The following is a 21,299-nucleotide window of genomic DNA, read 5'->3' as shown; positions in this document are numbered from 1 at the left end:
CAAATGTTTCAAACGAGATTTTTACCGAGTCGAGCTCTGAGTAGTTCGCGAGCGCCTTGGTTCGATTACATCCCTATATGAACTAATTCTACTGTCTAGAAGGAAGACATAACTTGATTTGAATTAAGGTTTGATCTTTTGATTTATACATTTTGATCTTTCATTCAGTTTATCTGTGTTTTCTTGACTTGTTTGTATTCAATTAATTGACTACTAAATGAATCGTTATGTTTTTTTTTTTTTGAAATCTAGCACTCGAGAAAAGAGATTTTGAATAAGAATATTGTAAAATATATCTTTGGTGTTTATAGAATTCAGGAAGCATATAACTCCATTGAAGCCATCACAAAATTTATTGTGCTATTTATATTGTTTGATATTTGATTTTTAATAGGGATACTAGAATCGATATTGCTAATAAATTTCTATTTATCACTTGGGAAATGAAGTAGAAATGATTGAAAATTCTTAGCTAATAAACTAGAAGAATTTATTGTATAAACATAGGTAAAAATTAATAATAGAGCATAATTGTCAAGTGATATCAAATATATAGCACTTATCTCTAATTGATTTTCCCTTTATTATTCTTTCCGATTATTAATCATTTGTTTCTATTTTTTAAATCTTATATTTGATTTTCTATATAAATTTAAGATTATTTTAATTATAATACTTAACATAAGATTAAATCATTCATTCTATGTTAGACGATATTCAAATTCAACTAAGTACTAAAACTCGACTCCGTACCCTCACAACAAGAAATTAACTGAGTAATAAAACTCGACTCCATACACTTGCGGTAATTTCTACGGTACACATGTATAGAAGAATGTGACTATATGCTTTTCATTAATTTTGGATTAACGAAAACAGGATTGAAATTAACTCTTTCAAATATATTTGAATACACTCAAATACACATGTAAAAATTTATTTTTCATCTTCAAAATGAAAACTAACATTGCCCATATTTCAGAAACACTGGTTACTTTAAAATGGCAAGAACCAAAAGACTTTTTTTAACGAACTAATAACAAATAAAATATAAACACTGTTATATGATTGGTAGAGTAAGAGGACCACCAATATTAAAGACAAAATTTAGAAAAAGGAAGGAAAAAAGAAAAATAATGTCTAATGGATTAAAAACTATACTATTTGTGTCAACCCAGTGCAGCATAGAGTTCAGCCTTGTTGAGTTAACTTCTTCCTTGTATCTTCATTGTTTTCTTCGGAACTTTCATCGAAAAAATACTCTTTGAGAGATCAACTGTGGTGTCTTGGTTACAGATATTGGATCGCGATGATGGTCGCTTCAAGATTTCGAGCAACGAGGTCGTAGAAGCAGCAGCGTCTATGTTTTTACTGCTAAACTTGGTCTGCGAGCTGCTAAGTTTAGCTGCAAAACTCCTGGTCGGTTGGATCTCTCGAGAAACCTGCAAGGCAAGAAAAAAATCGAAATCATTGAAACTCAAATGACGCTGATTTTGGTGCGCAATTTATTAAGCAAAAGTAAATATTTGATGCACTTTATTTACTAATGAAAAGCTCAATTTCAAATTACATCAGATAGAAAATTGGAATTTTGGCTTCTAAAGTATTGGCATTTCGTACTACTCTACCATTAGAGTATGTGCTTTTACATCACGGTACAATTTTTTCATCATAAAATTTCATGTTTCTTTATTTGTAGTAAATTGTGTTTTGAAAACAAGAGTTCATAACAGAATTTTTATTTGTTGAACTAGTGAAAAGAGATTTTTTAAAATGAATCTCAACTAAATTCCATCGAATATGAATTATTTAGACTGCTTTCAATCATTAATACATCGAAGTGCAAATTAACTAATGTTCCCTATACTGAATAAATTTAGTCATTATATTCTAATACTGTCGAAATGGAGTAAGATAAGGAAGAAATCTCAATTGACCAAATGTAGCCTTCTAGTTAACTGCGTGTAAAATTGGCAGCGAGTCTGGTATAACTCATGAGAATGAATATACTTACTGAATCTGAAGTATCTTCAGACACAGTGATAGAACTCCGACTACTACTGTCGTCCCTACCAAATATGAAAGATCGAACTGTTCCAGACCCCTGCTTATTGGATGATGGAATTGGATGGTTTGATACTCGTCCTAGGAAAGATGACTGGATGAAAAAGTTGTGATCAGTACTCTTATATATTTGCAACTTATTTAAAAAAAAACACGAACAAGAAAGTTTGACAACATCCTACCACTTAAGGCTTAACGGTTTTGTTGTTATATAATGACCTTATTTTCTTGTTGGGTTATAGCATCCGTTTATGCGGATTGGCATAAAATAAGGTTACCTTGGATGAGGAGTTACTGTTTCCTCCTTTCAGTACGGTATCAAAATACGCTGCAAATAATAAATTACTAATAAAGGGACAAGGTAAAATTTAAGAAATATCAATGATATTTGACGTTTGAAGTCCACGTCTTACATGATGGTTTAGGTTTTTTCTTATTCCCAGTCGCTATATCAAGTTTCTTTATGATACCAAAAACTTCACAGGAATCTTCATCATCAACTGGTGACACCGATGTGGCCTTCTCTTCCTGTTGATGTTTAAAAAATCCCAGCAACTTTTAATCGAAACAAACTAATATAGCTGAAAACGAAGTAAATATGATAATATTGAATGTAATGAGTACATTTTATCATTCAAAGTGTGGAGAGGGAAACTCTTGAAATCTGTTAACCACTTTTATCATATAAAAACATGCTCACATTTTTAATGAAGCGCTCTTTTGCAATTCTCCCGTGCGTATCCTCATCATCTGACAAATAAACATCTTCTTTATCAGAAAACATCTGTAAAATTATTTGCTTCGCCATTCTTGTAGTTACTCGAGCAGAATTCCTTGGGACCATTTGTTCTTGTGCTTCATCATCCTCATCATCATCAAATCCTTCATCATCCTCATCACTTTCGGGTTCCTTGTCTGGAAAAATTGTGTCTCTTATTCCCGGACCACATTTCAATCGCTGCAGAAGATTATCAGTTCCCGTTGCATCTTGTTGTTCAAGCCACTGTTGATGCAGTGTATTGCGTGTTTCCTTATCAATTGGCTTCTCTTCATATTCAGTTGCTATCATATCTTCAAGGTCCTCGTAATTTTCAACATCTTCACCTTCTTCATTTTCATGCAAGTGATCTGGGTCATGATCACTGTCATCTTCTTCCTCAGCTTCATCATCAACAAAGTTTTTAACATAATCCCCTATTGGAGAAGAGCCACCAGGAAATACATGAATGGGATCAACATTTTCTTTGTCATTGTCTTCATCATCTGAAGAACTGGAAATACTAATCACAGTTACTATTTGGGTGCTAATATCCAGTTTTAGAAACTTTATTATAGTAGCACAATTAAGAGGCAATACAGCAAGAACATGCCATATCAAAAATCCATGCATCAAGGCTCAAGAGTGCTACTCCACAAAGTACAATAAAACTTAGAACCACCAGACAAGTAATTTATCAAATCCCATTTGTCTCAACCAGTAAAAAAGGACACCCTGAAACCCAATTACCTATCATCCGTAGGAACAGAATCAAATTTCAAGTTTATATCAAGTACAGATGGAACAAATTCCTCGTCCAGAGGACCACTCTGCTTTTCTGAATCTGGTTCAACTGCATTATCATTTGGTTGTGAGTCGTCAGAAAGATCCTGCAAGTTGAAACCAAAATGTGTTTCAACACTTTTGTAAAAACAGTCTCAACAGAAGCCTTAGCTTTTTCAAACAGAAACACTCTGACGTTAACCTCAGTATCTTGCAATGGAGCTCGAAATGGGAGCATAGGATCTTGATTTAATGCCTGCAGCAAAATTGTAGCAACAATTTCTTTACAGCACATGATTTGACCACATGAAAGGCACAAAACTGTCAATAATCATCATCATACAATGACTTCCCATTTTCATTCTCATACATTTACGGGACTAAAAGTGGAGTACTTTCTATCTGAAGCCACGTGCATGAGTGAACTAGCTTCACAAAAAAAAATTTAAACATATATTTTTCAAATAATATATAATGCCACACTAATATATCTGCACAACCTGGTTAACATCCTCATGGTTTATCGGTCTCACATCATCACATCCATCCAACTTGGGAGGAGTTAAACTTCTCTGCACATCCACACCAGATGTTACCATGTCCTTCTCTACTGTTTTTATTTCATTTATATTAGGAACTTCAAAATCTACTTTCTCTCTCAAACTGTTGTCATCTTCAGTGCGAGTCTGGTCATTCGGAATGCTGAATCTGCCACACGATAAATGATGTCAAAAAATCATAATGGCCGTCACAGATAATGTAATCTAAAGATTCTTGCAGGAGAGCATGACAAAATAAACCTACTTTTTTGATAATTCAAGCTTTCGCTTCCGAATTTTTTCCAGGATTGATGATATGGGCTTCCTTGTGACTGGAGTCGGTTTAAATGCCGCACCACTTGATTCTAAGCGGACATCAACAAGAAACAAAAATCAATTTTTTTTTATAAAAATACAAATTAATTAAAGAAGAATGGGAAAGTAATATCGCCAGCATAGCTCTCCAACACACTAAAAAAGAAGTCAAACCTCGTAATAGTCTCTGAGATTCAGCTTGAAGTTCCTTTAGGTAAGCCTTTCTTTCCTGTAAAATCAAAGCAACAAAAAGAGTTTCCAACTTAAATTCTACGCAAACTAGCATAACCAAAGAGTGGCAAGCACAAAATGCTGTTACCTTCTCTTCTCTCTTATTGTTTACAGGCTTGTCAGTATCATGGTTCTTTCTTCTTTTATTCTTCTTCTTGCCCCCTTTTCTCTCGGGAAAAATCTCTTCAGCAGATTGTTCCTTCTCCAGCTCAATATAAATGCTTCGTTCTCCAACATCCCCTACATGTTCCGCATCAAATTCCAGAACCCGTTTAGTCTTCTTCTTGACCCCTGCATTCGATCCAACATCAAAATTATCCTTGCTCGCATTCTCATTCTCGTCGATATTTCCTTGGGGAACTGATTCTTGATGTAGTAATAGATCGTCAGCAGAATTCGAATCATTCGAATCAAGGTCCAACTTCGAGAAATCAACTGAAGAAAGTAGAAGGGGGTCACCCGTTTGTTCGAGTGAGGAATTCGCGGGGGATTTGGGATTGGCTTTCTTTAATCGCTTAAGCCTCCGGCTTTGAATTTGCGGAGATGGTTCCTCGTGGGGTGGGATTGACTGGAAATCTTCATCACTGTCCATTTCAGTGATGATCGGGAGAGTGGTTGAGCAGCAAGAAGTAGGGTTTTGATTGATCGATTGGCAGATTTGGGTGGATATCTTTTTGAAATGGTGGGAGATTTAGGGTTCTGAATTTTGAGCGCCAAAATGTTCAAATTTCGAGAAGGCCGGACTACTTGAAACCGCTAAAGGGTATAGTTTAGTTTCTTAAAAAAACAAAAGGTTAATTGTGTATCAGTACATTTTGAAAAAGAGTTTTGGTTTTAGTATTTGGAGAGAGAAACTTTCTTTAAAAATACCAAATATGCCCTTATCAGCTATTTTGATTTAATTGATCCATGTGCTTTCCAAAATGGAATAAAGTAACCTTTGGCTCTGATACCATTTTGGAATATATACAAGAGTATCTAACTATTGTTAGATATCCAGAGCAGAAATGGAATCCTCAGCACCCTCAGGTAAACTTATGATTCAATCAAATAAGTTTATGGAAATAGTACCAGATTCCTCTAAGCTCTCTTTAGATCTTAGAGAAATTCAGAAAACAGTACAAAACTATGGCAATATGTTATACTTTGTACCGCAACGAGTTGAGAAAATCCTTGAAAACCAAGAAGAAATTCTTGGAAAATTAAAGGACATTCAAACAAGAATTCAAAAATTAGAACAACAACCTAGTTCTAGTAAAAGAACTTCAAGAGGTTGGTTACCACCATCATTCGGTACTGAACCTTTGTTACATCAACAAGGGAAAGCCAGAGTGATGTCGAAACCTCTGACTGAAGAGGAAAAGATGATCAATCTAATTAAGTCTGTCTCATAAAAGAAATTAATCTGATGACAACTTTAGAAAGGATTGGTCTGCAGGATCTACAAGAACTTGCGGAATCTTTTGCAAATCTCAAAGTTGTAGATTTAAAGATGAACACAGCAGGAGGTGAAACACCTGCTATAACCTGGGCATCTTCTCAGGAACCACCAAGGGAAAGTGTGGGATCTCAAAATATAAACATGAGAGAATCTCAAACTGATTTTCATACTGGTGGAGGATCACACCCTACGGGAACAAGGTCAAGGAGAAATCAAATTTCCTTGCACCAAACACCCTATGGGAAAACTGTTTTAGATCCTATACATCCTTACGGGGTTATGATTAACCTTGATGTATTAGATTTCAAAAACAGAGAAGAACTCATAGACGATTGGACATCTGCTATGAGAATCGCAACATGAACACTTGATCTCAACAGAGAAGGATTCATTAAACTCTTGGAAATGAGTCTTATGTGATCAGTGAAAATTGCTTGGGACATGACTTCGGTGGAAACTAAAGAGTCAGTCCTAGCCGGAGAATCTCTAAGCGAGATAGCCGGAAGAATGGCTACCCTATTTAAAGCACAATTTATAGGGGTAGTGTAATGCCCGAGATTTAATCACTGTAATCAGACGTTGATTAATTGACAACATTGAGATTTCAAGGACCAGAGTAAGATGTGAGTGGAGAATCCGAGCGCCAGTGCACCATAAGTTTATCATTCGGACAGAACGTCTGGCGCCCGAGCGGTAGAATATTACCGCCCGAGCGCCAGTGGATAAAAATGGAAGGCTCGGACAGAAAGTGCCACGCCCGAGCGGTAATTTTTAACCGCTCGAGCGCCGACCGAAATATAAGAAAATGTGACACGTTTCATTTACATGCAAGGATAGATATATAAACGTAATTCCTTCAGAATTATCAGAAAAGGAAACGGGGAGAAATCTTCGGAAGAAATCCTTACGCCTTTTGTCGTGTAGATTTGTGATTTGCGAAAGATCCGTCCGTCAGATTTTGAATCCGACTTCGGTACTGTGTTCCTATCGACGTAGGCTACAACTGGACGTAAGTTTTGCTACGTTCTGATATGTTTTGAAATTATGATATGGTCAGAATCTGATATGATTCCTATATGATGTTCTTGACATGTTAGACATCGTATAATCAAAACTGGATAGAGGAACAGATACCATATGAAATTGTTATGAATTTGGGAGTCGATTTGATATCAGAATTGAATTGTTATCGATTATGAGGTGTTGGGATGGAGATCTGATTGAAATGGTATTGCTGGGTATATTGAGATTATGACGTTATGCTGTTAAAACGGGATTTGATTGAATTCTGATTATATCCAGTATTGATTGAGTGGTGTATTGATACCATATATTGTGATGGCCATATTGATTTTAACAGGCTTTGAATCAGAGACTTCGACTTAGTCAGAGTAACAGAGTGAAAGGTATAAACTAATGTTGAGTTGGGATTGCACAACTCGAGTGAGGTTTGACTCGAGTTTCCCTAAATCACATACTTTAGTTTATTGCATTGATACTTGCAATTTATGAGAATTGATGTGTGTGATCTATTGATTCATAGATAATGGATGTATTGAGTCATAGGCTGATTCGCCTAGTCTTTGGCTGATTCGCCTATTCTTCGGCCGATTCGTTGAGTCCTTGGCTAATTCGCTTATGCTATTGGTTGATTCGCTTATTCTGTTGGCTGATTCGCCCACATACTGGATATATGCATTATATCGATGCCGTTTAGGGTTGATTCATTCCTATCGACTGAGATTCGATATATTTGTCAATATCCAGACCCTGGGATCCCTAGATTAGGAATGAGTCGAGTCTGAGATGACGCGTCGATTGAATCGAGGCTGAGATGACAAGTTGATTTACAGTTTTATATCATTCATGTTTGTTGATTTGCTACATGTTAATGATAGTTGTTATATGCTTTGATATATGTTTTTATATGATTGCATGTCTACATTGTTTATACTGGGATGTAGTTCTCACCGGAGTTATCCGGCTGTTGTCTTGTTTTGTATGTGTGCATGACAACAGGTGGGGCAGGACCTGGAGCAGGAAGAGGATGAGAGATTCAGGATTAGCGTGGCGATCCGGACTTAGAGTAGAGTGGTTTAGTACTTGATCTAGTAACTAAACTTTAGCTGAAATAAATAAATGGTGTACAGGATTTGTACCATTAGATGTATATGTGTATTAGAATTGATTACCTTACGTTTCCGCACTTGTATATCTTGTATTAAAAAAAAATGTTATGTCCCACATTACTTAGTTGTTATATTTGATCCTAATAACAATTAAGTGTTGAATTAAGTTCGGGTCCCCACAGGTAGACTATTTTAACAGTCAGGATATAGAGAAGAGGAAGAAATATACACAAGCTCTGTATAGTCTTGAATTACATGGCATCTGTTTAGTAGATGAATACATTATGTTATTCACTAAATATAGATGAAATTCAAGAGTCGAAGAAGACATAGCTATAAATGCAGCTTTTCTTCGCAAAAATGCCAAGTCTCTGGAGAGAAATGCTCATAAGGGAATATGTACCTGGAAATCCAGATACATTTGCACGAAGAGCCTCTTTTCTAAAAGGAAAATTGGCGGAATGGTGCCATATGGCAGCATTACAAAAGAATTACAAACGATTAAGGGGTATTAACAAACGTACTCATTTGTGTTGTAAGGAAAATGATCTTCCAACAATTATTGGAAGTAAACCACAAAAGCATAAAAGGAAAAGTTTCAGGACTCATCCTTATGATAGAAGTGGAAGAAGTTCTTGGAAATCAAGAACCGTTTGGTCTAGACAAAAAGCCAGATCTTATAAATCTGGACAAAGAAGCGGACCATCCAGAAATAGGACATCCTCCCAAACATCGAGTACATCTCAAAGCACAAGAAGAACACCTACAAAGAAAACTTTCAGAAGGGCTCATCCACGAGCTAATGAAAGTTTTAAGGATTGTAATTGCTAGACATATGGAGCAAGAGGTCATATCTCGACTAACTGTCCAGAAAATGAAAAAAGAGGTATTAAACGATTCGATCCAACTCCGGATATTGAATAAGCAGTTTATTACCAAGATCTTATTCAGGTATACCGATTTGAGGACATTGCCTCAGATGAGAGTATATATGAAGAAGAAGTCCTCAGTCAGGGAGAATCCGATGGAACTGAATAGGAATCTGACTGAAAACGAGGTGTTTCGACACGAAACACATGAGGATTTGTCTGGATTCTTTAGCCAGACAACAATATCTTATAACATGGTCCAAAGGATCATGAAAGAAAATCCTAGTCTACAGAGATATCAAGAATTCTCTGCAGGACATGTAGAAAAGTTCTTAGGAAATCTTGGCTTAAGAAATAGAAAGCATCATCTAATCTATAAAATCTTCAGAAGGGAAATGGCAATCCCAATGGAACTTACTGGAAATAGAATGGAGATGCAATTAATTCCTTCTGAAGAAATTAAGGAGGAATTACAAAAATTCAAGATAGAAGTAGCAAAGACAATGTCATGGATTCATATTGGAGCATTCCAAATTATGATAAAAGCTACTTTTAAAGAAGGTATAGATTCACCCATTGATATTGCTATATATGATAAAAGAATGGGGACCCTTCAAGATTCAGTACTGGGAACTATCTCAGGAAATCTCTAGGCAGGAAAAATAGTAGGAGTAATCTATCCAAGGATAGCCTACAACCTGGCAGATCGAGATTTCAGTCGAGCCTTGACATTACATCAAAATTTCAAGGAAAAAAGACTGATGAAGGAAGGTAATAGACCATATTCTATTACTTATCAGATTTCATATGCTCTATCTAATACACATTGATGTGATCCAGGTAAAATGGATGAGCCGGGTCGGGTGTTCTGCCGGATCTACTATCGAAATAATGGAGGAAAATGAGAACAAGACATCGGGATCAAAAGCTTGCTTCCTGGACAATAATATCAGGATCTGCAACCAAGAAAGTAACCACGTGAATGGGCGCCGCAGGGGTATCCGGCGTGACCACTCCGATGCTTAAGTCAGTGATGAACTCAAGCAAGAAAACCAACGTAACCCCGTGAGGGCTGTGTGATTGGTGTGGGAGATAGGGTGTAAATGAGTAATAAATGAGAGTATTTAATGTGTCAATGGATCATAAATGCAAAGAAGACCCTGATATTTATAGTAAGAGAACGTAATGACGACCTCGTTCTTTGTGCTGATCATTAATTATAGTAGGAAGGCTGATTATACCCTATATTCTGACATGTCAAATCGTATACTAGTCACATCCAGCCCACTTAATTTTGTCAACCATTTATATCATTGTCAGAGATAGGTCGGCTGTTCATACCCTATTATGCCGGCGTAATTAATGTGGCACTTATATCGAGGAGACTCGGGCATATAATGTCCCGAGGAGGTTATGTCCCGGTTGTTCCAATGGCTCGGCACATTTCTGAACTCGTTGGATGTCTCTGTCGAGCTCATCTTGCATCGTCCCGGGCCCTCCAGGGACCGGGCTTCCTTGCCGACCTATACCCCCATACCGACTTTACTACGTCTCATGAATAATCACCCTCCCTGACCCGGGCGCTATCCATGACCCCCGTACCTTCCTAGGGTAACATCACTCCCTCCGTAAATAGTCGGGCTAGAGTCAAACTCGCTGTCCCGATTAGTTTTGTGTGCCCGGTCAGGAAAATAATTTGTCGTTTAGTCTTCCCGAGATGATAAGGATGATGTCATACTTTCAGTACTGACGTAAGCCCTAGAAGAAATTGTCAGAATCTTTTCGTATTACGAGAAGATAAACATCATGACGTCTCGATTCCCGCGCCTGTCTTTTCAAATACCCCGCCCGATTTCCGATACTACTCTAATCCGTCCGATTTATTTTAGATCAACGGTGCTGATCAACTCTTACCCCATATATATAGTAGTTTATTAGTTTTTCGAAAATCATTTGCAAATTCGAACTAACGGCCAAACCCTGCTAAAATTTCCTCTCAAACTTCTCCGACGCGCAAGCTTCTACTCCGACGATTTTCCAGCCACCAATTACCATCTCCACTTCTCTTCCCGTAAGTACCTTTCTCTATAAACTATTTTATTCATTATGTCAAATTCCACCTCTTCCACGTCTGGTAACAATGTTAGGGGTCGGTCAGAGGATAACTCACCGACTCCTTCCGAGCAATCTGCTCATATTCCTATAGGCATACCTATTTCCTCTTCCCGACCTCTCCAAAAACCCAAAACTTCTTCCCGTACTCTTGGCACTCCTGGCAAGGGGAAGGATAAGGTAGCAGGGCCTTTGTGGTTCTCTACTGTGACTTCTACTCTTCGTCCGGGCAATATAGAGGAAATTAGATCTTTAGGATCCATTCCCTCCACCTATAAAATATTAATCCCCAAGCCCAATGATCATCCGGATACCCCGCCTCCGGGCTTTCACACCTTTTTTTGTGAAACAACTCAAGAGCGGGCTTCGATTCCCCATCCCTTACTTTTTTGAAGCGATTGCCCGGTTCTTTGGGCTTCCCATCAATCATCTCTACCCTAATGCTTTCCGCATTATGACTGCCATTTTTATTTTATTTCGCATGAAATCCCTTCTGATCAACTCTTCTATTTTCCACTACTTTTACTCCTGCCGATTTAATGATGGGGTCTTTTCTTTCATGGCCCGGATGCATTATCGGTTTTTGACTGACATCCCTTCCTCCCTGAAGGGGTGGAAAACAAAATTTTTCTTTTTGCAATTCCCGACTCTTCCGACTTGTGCTTTAGGTTTTCTTCCTTCTTTGCCCAGTCAACCCGAGCTCCCTCGAGATTACAAGTTCCTTCCCCCCTTTACCCAAGCTTGGGATACCCTAGAAAATCAATCTTTTTTATCCTCAGTATTAATAGGGGGGACAACTTAATTTATTACGGGCTCGGGTCTCATCCTAAAGATCCCGTGGATCAGATAATAGATGAATTCGACCAAGCCGGGTCGCAGGCCGGTAAATGATTCTCCTTGGTTTCTCTTTTTATTCATTATGTGAATCTTTTAACTGTTTCTCCGGTGCAGCTGAAGAAGATATGATAAAGGCGAGCCTTCTGGAGGCAGCTGCCAAGAAAAAGGCCCGAGCAGAGAAGAGGGCCCGGGAAGCTCAAGAGCAAGAAGAGCGTAGAGCTCGGGCAGAGGCTGAGGTCCGAGAAGTTGAGGAGCGTCGGGTCGAGGCAGAAGCTAAGGCCCAGGAGAAGACCACTTCCTTGGCCAATGAGAAAGACCCAGCGCCTTTGAATCATCGCAAGAGAAAAGCCGTGACCAAGCCGATTACAGAAACGGTGGTCGTGGAGGATGAGCCTGAGGAAATCATCCGATCCCCTCCTCTTACTGGTTCGTCTACCGGCCTCTCAGGCGGAAGGTCTTGGGTCCTCCCTAACATCTTTGGGGAAGACGTCAGCTCGGATCTTGTGAAGATGATCCGGGGTCTCTTGCGGCCCGACGAGGTGGAGCATCTGAGAGGACTCCATCCCAACGCGAAATTATGCGAAGGAGTTGCCCGGTCTTTTTCTGTAAGTTAAACTTATCTTAACCCTTACTTTAACCATACATCTGTCCCTAACTTTTTATTTGTAGTCAGGGCCTGCAAATGCTCATATCAGCTTTTGAGCAAGTGGCTCAGGCTGCCAAGAGGGCCAATGATAAAGCCACCACCGCCCGGGAGACGCATGACAAACTCCAAGAGGAGGTGGCCCGGGTGAAGGACCTTCACGAGCATATCTTGGCCCGAGAGAAAGCCTGTTGGCAGCAGCAAATGGACCTGGCACAGGCGGAGCTTGCTGAGGCCCAGGCAGAAGTGAAGGCAGCTAGGGCAAAGGCAGAGTCCTCCCGAGTCCGGGCCGAAGATTTCCAGGCTGCTGGAAGCCTGATAAAGACTGCTCATGAGGAACAAATGGCTCGATTCTTGAAGTCCCCAGAGCTCAAGAAGATGGTGGCTGACAAAGCTTTCCCCTACTTTGAGCAGGGCTTCAACAAGTGCCTGGAGCAGTTTCAAGAGGCGGGCCTTGTCCCAGCAGACTGGGAAGATTTTCTGGATTTGGAGAAGGCTGCTGCGGCCCTCCCAGATGATGAGGATGAAGATGAGAAGGACCCTCAAGTAGATTAGGGCTTTATAATTGTTACTCTTTTTCTTTTTCTTTTTCCCGGGTTTTCGGGTACCCTGTAATCAACTATTTTCACTGTTTTAATGAGAATATCATGTCTTCTCATTTCTTGCACTTAATATTTCCAAGTATTGACTTTTAAATATCTTAGTAAAATTCAACCTCCAGTCAACATTCTTAAGTCGGGGCATGATCCCTTAAGTTTAATAACCGGTATTGATGAATAATCAGGGTACAGATCCTTGGGTTAGGGTATGAGTCCTTGGGCTTTGTAGATGACCGGGGTACGGGTCCCCGGGCCAAGGTATGGGTCCTTGGGCTTTATAGATGACCAGGGTACGGGTCTCCGAGCCAAGGTATGGGTCCTTGGGCTTTATAGATGACCGGGGTACGGGTCCCCGGGCCAAGGTACGGGTACTTGGACTTTGTAGATGACCGGGGTACGGGTCTCCTGGCCAAGGCACGGATCCTTGGACTTGGTAGATCAATTGTTGAATGATTCCTTTATTAAGAGAACAAATAATAGGTACAATTCATCATACATAATATTAATTCAAATGAAATGCATTTCAGGGACTTTTCAGAGCATGTCCCTAAGGATCTTCAAAATAATAGACTGCACCCGAGCTAACTCTTTGAATTACTTTGAAAGGTCCCTCCCACCGTGCTTCTAGTTTTCCTACATCACCGCCTAATTTTACTTTTTCATGACTAAATCACCAACCTGGAAGTCTCGTAATCGAACATGCTTGTTGTAGGATTTCATTACCCGGCTTCTATATGCTTCCATTCGAATGGCTGTCCGATCTCTTCTTTCTTCGACCAAATCAAGTTCCATGGCCCGGGTCTGATCGTTATTGATCGGATAAGATTCTATCCGAGGGGAGATTTGTCCGATCTCCACAGGTAAGACTGCTTCAGAACCATAGACTAGGCTGTAAGGAGTTTCCCGAGTAGTTGTTCTAGGTGTAGTTCGATACGCCCACAAGACATTTGGTAATTCTTCAACCCAGTCTTTGTCCTTCCCATGAAGTCTGGCTTTCAGTGCTTGTACAATAATTCTATTGGTCACTTCAGTCTGGCCGTTGGCTTGGGGGTAGGCTACTGAAGTGAAAGATTGAACTATCTTCATTTTTTGGCACCAAGATGTAATTGTCTTCCCCTGGAATTGTCTTCCGTTATCTGAAATTAATCTTCTCGGTATGCCAAATCTGCAGACAATATTCTTCCATAGAAATTTCATGACCTCTTCTTCAGTAATTTTAGTCAATGGCTCGGCCTCTACCCATTTAGAGAAATAATCCACGACCACTAGAAGGAATTTTTTCTGTGCCCGAGCTATGGGGAAGGGTCCCACGATGTCTAACCCCCATTGATCAAACGGACATGAGAGTGAGATAGGTTGCATGTTAGCAGATGGGCAATGATGAAAATTAGAATGGTGTTGGCAACCTTTACATTTCTGAACAAGTTGGGCAGCATCTGAATTCATTTGGGGCCACCAGAGTCCGGCCAATATAGCTTTCCGAGTCAGGGCAGTTCCACCGAGATGTTCACCGCAACAACCTTCATGTATTTCTCAAAGAACATATTCTACTTCATTTTCTGATAAACATTTGAGGAAAGGGCCCTGATATGATCGCCTGTACAAAATATTATTCAAAAAGACGAACCTGGGTGCTTGTTTCTTGATTTTTGCAGCCCGGGCCTGATCCTCTGGGAGCTTGCTATGGACTATATATTCAATGAGAGGAGTCATCCATAAGTTCTTCTGAATCGGGGGTACTTCTTCATCAACAGAAAGCACAAGCCGGGTGAAACAGAGGATTTCTCGAGTGCTTATGTCTGACATCGAGGCAGCCAATTTGGCCAAGGTATCAGCCTCTCCATTCTCTTCTCTAGGGATTTTCTCAATGCTCCAATCGATAAAAGATGTTGCCCGGGCCGTGATGAGCCCTAGATATTTGAGCATTTTTTCATTTTTCGCCTCGTATGTTCCTTTGATTTGTTGGGCCACTAATTGAGAATCAGAATAGATAATGACCCGAGAAGCACCAACTTCCCGGGCAGCCTGTAATCCTGCCAGAACGGCTTCATATTCAGCTTCATTATTGGTGACCCTGGAGTCGATTCTTAGAGCCAACTTGATCTTCTCTCCTGATGGAGCAATCAAAACCACCCCCACCCCACATCCAGATAAATTGGATGCACCATCAACAAAAATTCTCCACACTTCCTCTTCTCCCGGTTGAATCATTTCTGTTAAGAAATCTGTCAATGCCTGGGCTTTTATAGCAACTCGAGGTTTATATTCAATGTCATATTCCCCGAGTTCAATTGTCCACTTAATCATTCTGCCCGATACTTCGGCATGTGTCATGATTCTCCCGAGTGGGGAGTTAGTGAGGACCACGATTGGATGGGAAAGGAAATATGATCTCAGCTTCCGAGCAGTTACCACCAGGGCCAGGGCTATTTTCTCTGTTTCACTGTAATTTAACTCGGCTCCTCGGAGGGAACGACTAACATAGTATACTGGTTTCTGATCAGCTTTCTCTTCTTTGACAAGCACCGAACTAACAGCATACTCAGTAGCAGATAAATAAATCCATAATTTTTCTCCGGGCTCTGGTTTTACCAAAACAGGCAACTCGGCCAAATGCTTCTTCAAGTCTTGAAAAGCTTGCTCACATTTGTCGTCCCAACCTAATTTTTGCGCTTTTCTTAGAACTTGGAAACATGGATAACTTCGATGGGCAGACCGGGAAATGAAGCGTGACAGGGCTGCAATTCTCCCGGTCAGTTTTTGTACATCCCGAACAGATTGAGGGGAAGGCATGTCCATTATTGCTCTGATTTTTTCGGGGTTGACTTCAATTCCCCCATCAGTCACTAAGAACCCCAAAAATTTACCACTTTTTACCCCAAAGATACACTTAGCTGGGTTGAGCTTTATTCCATATTGTTTCAAGTTGGTGAAAGTTTCAGTCAAATCATCAATGAAGCAGGAGACTTCCCGGGTCTTGATCAGAACGTAGTCCACGTATACTTCAATGTTCCGACCTATTTGCTTTTGGAAGACGTGATTCATCAAGCGTTGATACGTGGCCCCAACATTCTTCAATCCAAAGGGCATAACAACGTAACAGAAGGTGCCCCCGGAAGTGATAAAACTGGCTTTATCATGATCTTCAAGGTCCAAGGGGATTTGGTGGTACCCCTGATAAGCATCCAGAAAGCTTAACAACTCGCATCCGGAGGTTGAATCCACCAGCTGATCAATCCGGGGGAGTGGATAACAGTCTTTGGGGCAGGCTTTATTCAGGTCCCTGAAATCGAAGCGCATTCTCCACTTTCCTGTGGCCTTTGGAACGAGGACCACATTTGAGAGTCAAGTAGGAAATTGGACTTCTCTGATGTGGCCGGCCCGCAGTAGTTCTCCCACCTGCTCTTCAATTACTTTATCTTTTTCAGAGCCGAAGTGCCTCTTCTTCTGTTTCACAGGCCGAGATCCCGGGAGGATATTTAATTTATGCTCAGCCACTTGGGGTGAGACCCCGGCTAATTCCTGTTGAGACCAAGCAAAAATACTAACATTAGCTTTTAAACAATTTAAGAGATTTACTCGGGTGGACACGCAGATGTGTTGGAACTTTTCAAGTTCGCAATCTTGATTTTGATGTTAACAAAACTTGTTATTGTGTTTCTAACATATTTACTTAAGTGTGAAGTTGTTAACACAAGAAGCAAGCTGAAACTGAATTCTGCACAAACTGAATTTCTGGCGAGCTTCGGTTTTTTAATTATATCTCTCAATTGGATGATCCAAATGATAATCCGCCAAGTTAATTGATCATAAAACTCAATTTGGAACAAGTCGTATTTCACGTCAGTTGGGAAAAATCGGATGTTATCATGGTCTAACTGATCGCTGAATTACCGAACTGATCACACGAAAACAGCAATCAGTTGGGTTTGAGCAGTTGCGGTATTTTGGTCATATCTCTCAGCTCAGTTATTGAAACGAAGCGATTCAGTATGCGTTGGAAAGATACGACAAAGATCTACAAATCATCTTCAGAGGTCAAAGTCTGAATCGAAGCTTAAGATGCTGATAAATGACGATGAATCTACTGGTTTTGCACAAACTGAAATCAGTTAGGCTGATTTCAACACACATACTGAAACTGAATAAGACCAACTGAACTGAACCAGCTGCTGACCAACTGAACCAGACTAGCTGAAGACCAGTTGAATCAGACCAGTTGAACTGAACCAGCTGGAACTGAACCAGACCAGCTGAAGACCAGTTGAACCAGACCAGTTGAACTGAACCAGCTGGAACTGAACCAGACCAGCTGAAGACTAGTTGAACCAGACCAACTGAACTGAACCAGCTACTGACCAGTTGAACTGAACGACCAATTGAGTTGACCAGAGTTGACCGGTTGACCAAAGTTGACCAGTCGGGAAAATGCCCACTAAGACGAATTTGACCGTTGCAATTTCAGAAACAGTACAGAAACTTTCCAAACGGTAATATTATTTTGTCTAACGTATATATCATTGTTGGGGCTTATAAATACAACATATTGAAGATCAAACAAGAGCTTTTTGAAGGGGATTCAAAGCATGGGCAGTTAGTATGAATATATCAGCTAGTTGAGAGCACAAGCCCTTGTGTGAGGATACTTGAGATGTACACTGTAAATGATAAATTCCTCACACACAATCACTCACACATATACAAGAGAGTTGAACTTCAAAGATTAGTTGAGTGAGTCTTGCACAAAGACAATAAACTTGTGTATGTAGTCTTTGCATATGAGACATTAAACAATATGTTGATTGTGAGGTGCTGCCTACAATCTTGAGTGCTAGGAGTTCAGTTTAGGCAGTGGGTAAGTCCTAGCTGAATGGGTTTGTACAAAGAGTTGTATAAATCAAAGTCTTCTAGTGAATCCTTCCCAAGGGGAAGAAGGGGTGACGTAGGAGCATTTGAAGTCTCCGAACATCCATAAACAAATTTGTGTCTATTTTTTTTATTGCATTTAATTATCATTTTCATAGTTTTAAATATGAATTGTTGAAGCATTTTATGTGTTCTTCAAATACCAAAATATTGCATACCAAGTGTTTGATAAAATGGTTCAACTAAAATATTTTTACTCATTCAACTTGCATATATTTTAAATGTTTTACAAAATATTTAATCGGTTTCTACGAAGGATTATTTCGAGTGTTTTCCGCTTGATTTCATATCAAACTCGATTTAGTTCATCGGTGTTCAATATTTCAAGAACCGAGTTATTGTAGCTCAACGATTGCCCCCAATCGATCTTAACAAGATGTCTCGGGCCACCCGGACGTGGTTTCCCGGCTCAATTTCCACCACCTCTTGCTCTTCTTCCGCAACAAAATGTACTTCTCTTTCTCTGGTCATCTCTTCTTGACTCTCTTTTCCCTTCCCCTCCCTTCTCGCCTTCTTCTGATCTACCCGGACAGTTTCCCCATAGCACTTTCAAGAAGAAGGTTGATCTCCCTTGACTTCTCCGACCCGTTCGCGTACAGGAAATTTAATTTTTTGATGATAAGTAGAGGCCACAGCTCTCATCTCATTCATAGCTGGCATCCCCAAGATGATGTTGTATGAGGACGAGGCATCCACTACTGTAAAGACTGTCATCACCGTTTTCCTCAAATCCCCGGTCCCCAAGGTCAGTGGCAGGGTGATTTCCCCTTCAGGGTACACGGCATGTCCAGCAAAACCAAACAGGGCAGTCTCAACCGCCTCTAACTGATATTCGTGCAAATCCATTTGGACCAATGCTTGTTTAAAGATGACATTGACAGAGCTGTCATTGTCAACAAATACTCTTAACACATCATAATTAGCTACTCGGGCTTGGATAACAAGAGCATCATTGTGGGGTGGACTGACTCCCCTGAGGTCTTTTGGGCCAAAGCTGATCGCTGGCTCATTTCTCCCACTCCCATCAACCTCCAAGCACTCTCTTCTGCTCCTTGCCTTCCGAGTCCGGTTGGAATCACCATCTGTGGACCCTCCCGAAATCATTTTTATTTCTCCTCGGCTTGGGGAAGGGCCCTTCCTCTCTGCTTGTCTACTCTTTTCTTCCCGGGAACTCGTGTCTTCCCTTCTACTTCCACTCGGAGTGTCTGTTGACTTTTGAGGAGTATTAGGTCCGGGGCGTCGAGACAACCAAGGTGGCTGTCTAAACTTGTCTCGAAGAGGATGAGATGCTGGCGTAGAACATCTACTGAATTCTTTTCTTAAAGTTTGGCATTCATTCGTGTTATGAGAACACTCTTTGTGAAGGGTGCAGAACCCTTTTTTCTCTGGTCTTGGTGCCCGTGCCATCAAACTTGGAGACGGGGCTATGTCTGAACTGCATTCCTGAATCTCTCGATCCCGGGCAATTCTCAACGGTACATGAGAGAAATGTCCAGGACAATTTTTCTTGTGGGCTCTCTCCTCGGGTCTAACAACCCGGTCTCCCCTCGATCTTTTCAAGGTCTCTCTTTTTTGATTTTGCGCCTCTTCCATGTTGATATATTTTTCTGCCCGGGATAAAAGATCTTCAAAGTCCACGGGCAATTTTTTGGTCAGGGATCGGAAGAAATCTCCCTCCCACAATCTTTGCATAAAAGCTGTGACTTTTGTCTCTGGAGCACAGGCGGAGACCTCCAAAGCTACTCGATTAAACTTCTTGATGTAGGCTCTCAGAGTTTCATCTTGGCCCTGCTTCACCTCAAATAGACTAAAGGCAGTCTTCTTGTATTTCTTGCTGCTGCTAAACTGATGCAAGAATACCTTTTGAAAATCTTCAAAGCAATGAATGCTTTGAGGTGTTAGCCCTTCAAACCATCTCTGGGCTGAGTCTATCAAGGTTGTCAGAAATACTTTGCATTTAATTTGATCCCCATAACAGTGTAGCATGGCCATGTTTTCGAATCTGGCAAGATGTTCTTCAGGGTCTGAACTTCCATCATAGTCCTTAATCTTGGCTGACTTGAAATGCCCGGGAAGTGGTTCCCGGATGATGGCATCAGAGAATGGGCAACCCTTGACAATTTGAGCATTGCACTTAGAAACAACTTGCCCTTCCAACACTCTCACCTTCTTTCTCAACTCTTCCAATTCTTCTGCCACAGTGGGAGACTTAGAGCCTGCACTTGACTCCCTCTCCTCCCCCCTTCTTGCTTCCTCCTGCTCCTTTTGTGCATGCCCCTGTTCTTGTTCGGGCCGAGTAGAATGATTAACAAGGGGCTTTTTTGCCAAGGCTGCTTCCACGGCATCGGATACAATTTTAGCCAAGTCCTCCGGTGTCAAGTTAATAGTAGGCCGGGGACCAGTGGGTGGCGGGCCACCTGCACCAGAAAGATGAGTGTTATTTTTTTCCTGGATTCGAGAGGTGTCTTGGTTCGTCCTTCTGGTAGGAGCCATATCAACGTCTTAGAACTCTATTTCCCACAGACGGCGCCAATGATGTGATCCGGGTAAAATGGATGAGCCGGGTCGGGTGCTATGCCGGATCTACTATCGAAATAATGGAGGAAAATGAGAACAAGACATCGGGATCAAAAGCTTGCTTCCTGGACAATAATATCAGGATCTGCAACAAAGAAAGTAACCACGTGAATGGGCGCCGGAGGGGTATCCGGCGTGACCACTCCGATGCTTAAGTCAGTGATGAACTCAAGCAAGAAAACCAACGTAACCCCGTGAGGGCTGTGTGATTGGTGTGGGAGATAGGGTGTAAATGAGTAATAAATGAGAGTATTTAATGTGTCAATGGATCATAAATGCAAAGAAGACCCTGATATTTATAGTAAGAGAACGTAATGACGACCTCGTTCTTTGTGCTGATCATTAATTATAGTAGGACGGCTGATTATACCCTATATTCTGACATGTTAAATCGTATACTAGTCACATCCAGCCCACTTAATTTTGTCAACCATTTATATCATTGTCAGAGATAGGTCGGCTGTTCACACCCTATTA

At 40.5% G+C, this 21,299-nt stretch overlaps 2 protein-coding genes across 2 annotated transcripts; both read right to left on the bottom strand.

Annotated features, from left to right (window-relative positions):
- Positions 1-959: 959 nt before the first annotated feature.
- Positions 960-5,424, bottom strand: LOC140975244 (uncharacterized). The gene is made up of 11 exons (XM_073438840.1): positions 4,778-5,424; positions 4,633-4,687; positions 4,409-4,508; positions 4,105-4,312; positions 3,807-3,860; positions 3,572-3,711; positions 2,765-3,335; positions 2,478-2,592; positions 2,343-2,392; positions 2,015-2,158; positions 960-1,442 (listed from the first exon to the last, which is right to left on the bottom strand). Exons 1-11 carry the CDS (start codon positions 5,279-5,281, stop codon positions 1,206-1,208), a joined length of 2,178 nt encoding a protein of 725 aa, XP_073294941.1. The 5' UTR covers positions 5,282-5,424; the 3' UTR covers positions 960-1,205.
- A 13,370-nt stretch (positions 5,425-18,794) lies between these two features.
- LOC140975881 (uncharacterized) lies at positions 18,795-20,738 on the bottom strand. The gene has a single exon (XM_073439806.1). The coding sequence runs from the start codon at positions 20,736-20,738 to the stop codon at positions 18,795-18,797; it is 1,944 nt and encodes a 647-aa protein (XP_073295907.1).
- Between the last annotated feature and the right edge of the window lie 561 nt (positions 20,739-21,299).

The sequence above is a fragment of the Primulina huaijiensis genome, chromosome 4 (genome assembly GCF_012295235.1).
Source record: "Primulina huaijiensis isolate GDHJ02 chromosome 4, ASM1229523v2, whole genome shotgun sequence".
Taxonomy (NCBI): domain Eukaryota; kingdom Viridiplantae; phylum Streptophyta; class Magnoliopsida; order Lamiales; family Gesneriaceae; genus Primulina; species Primulina huaijiensis.
The sequence above is the reverse complement of the archived record's forward strand: the minus strand, read 5'-3'. Positions and strand labels throughout refer to the sequence as shown.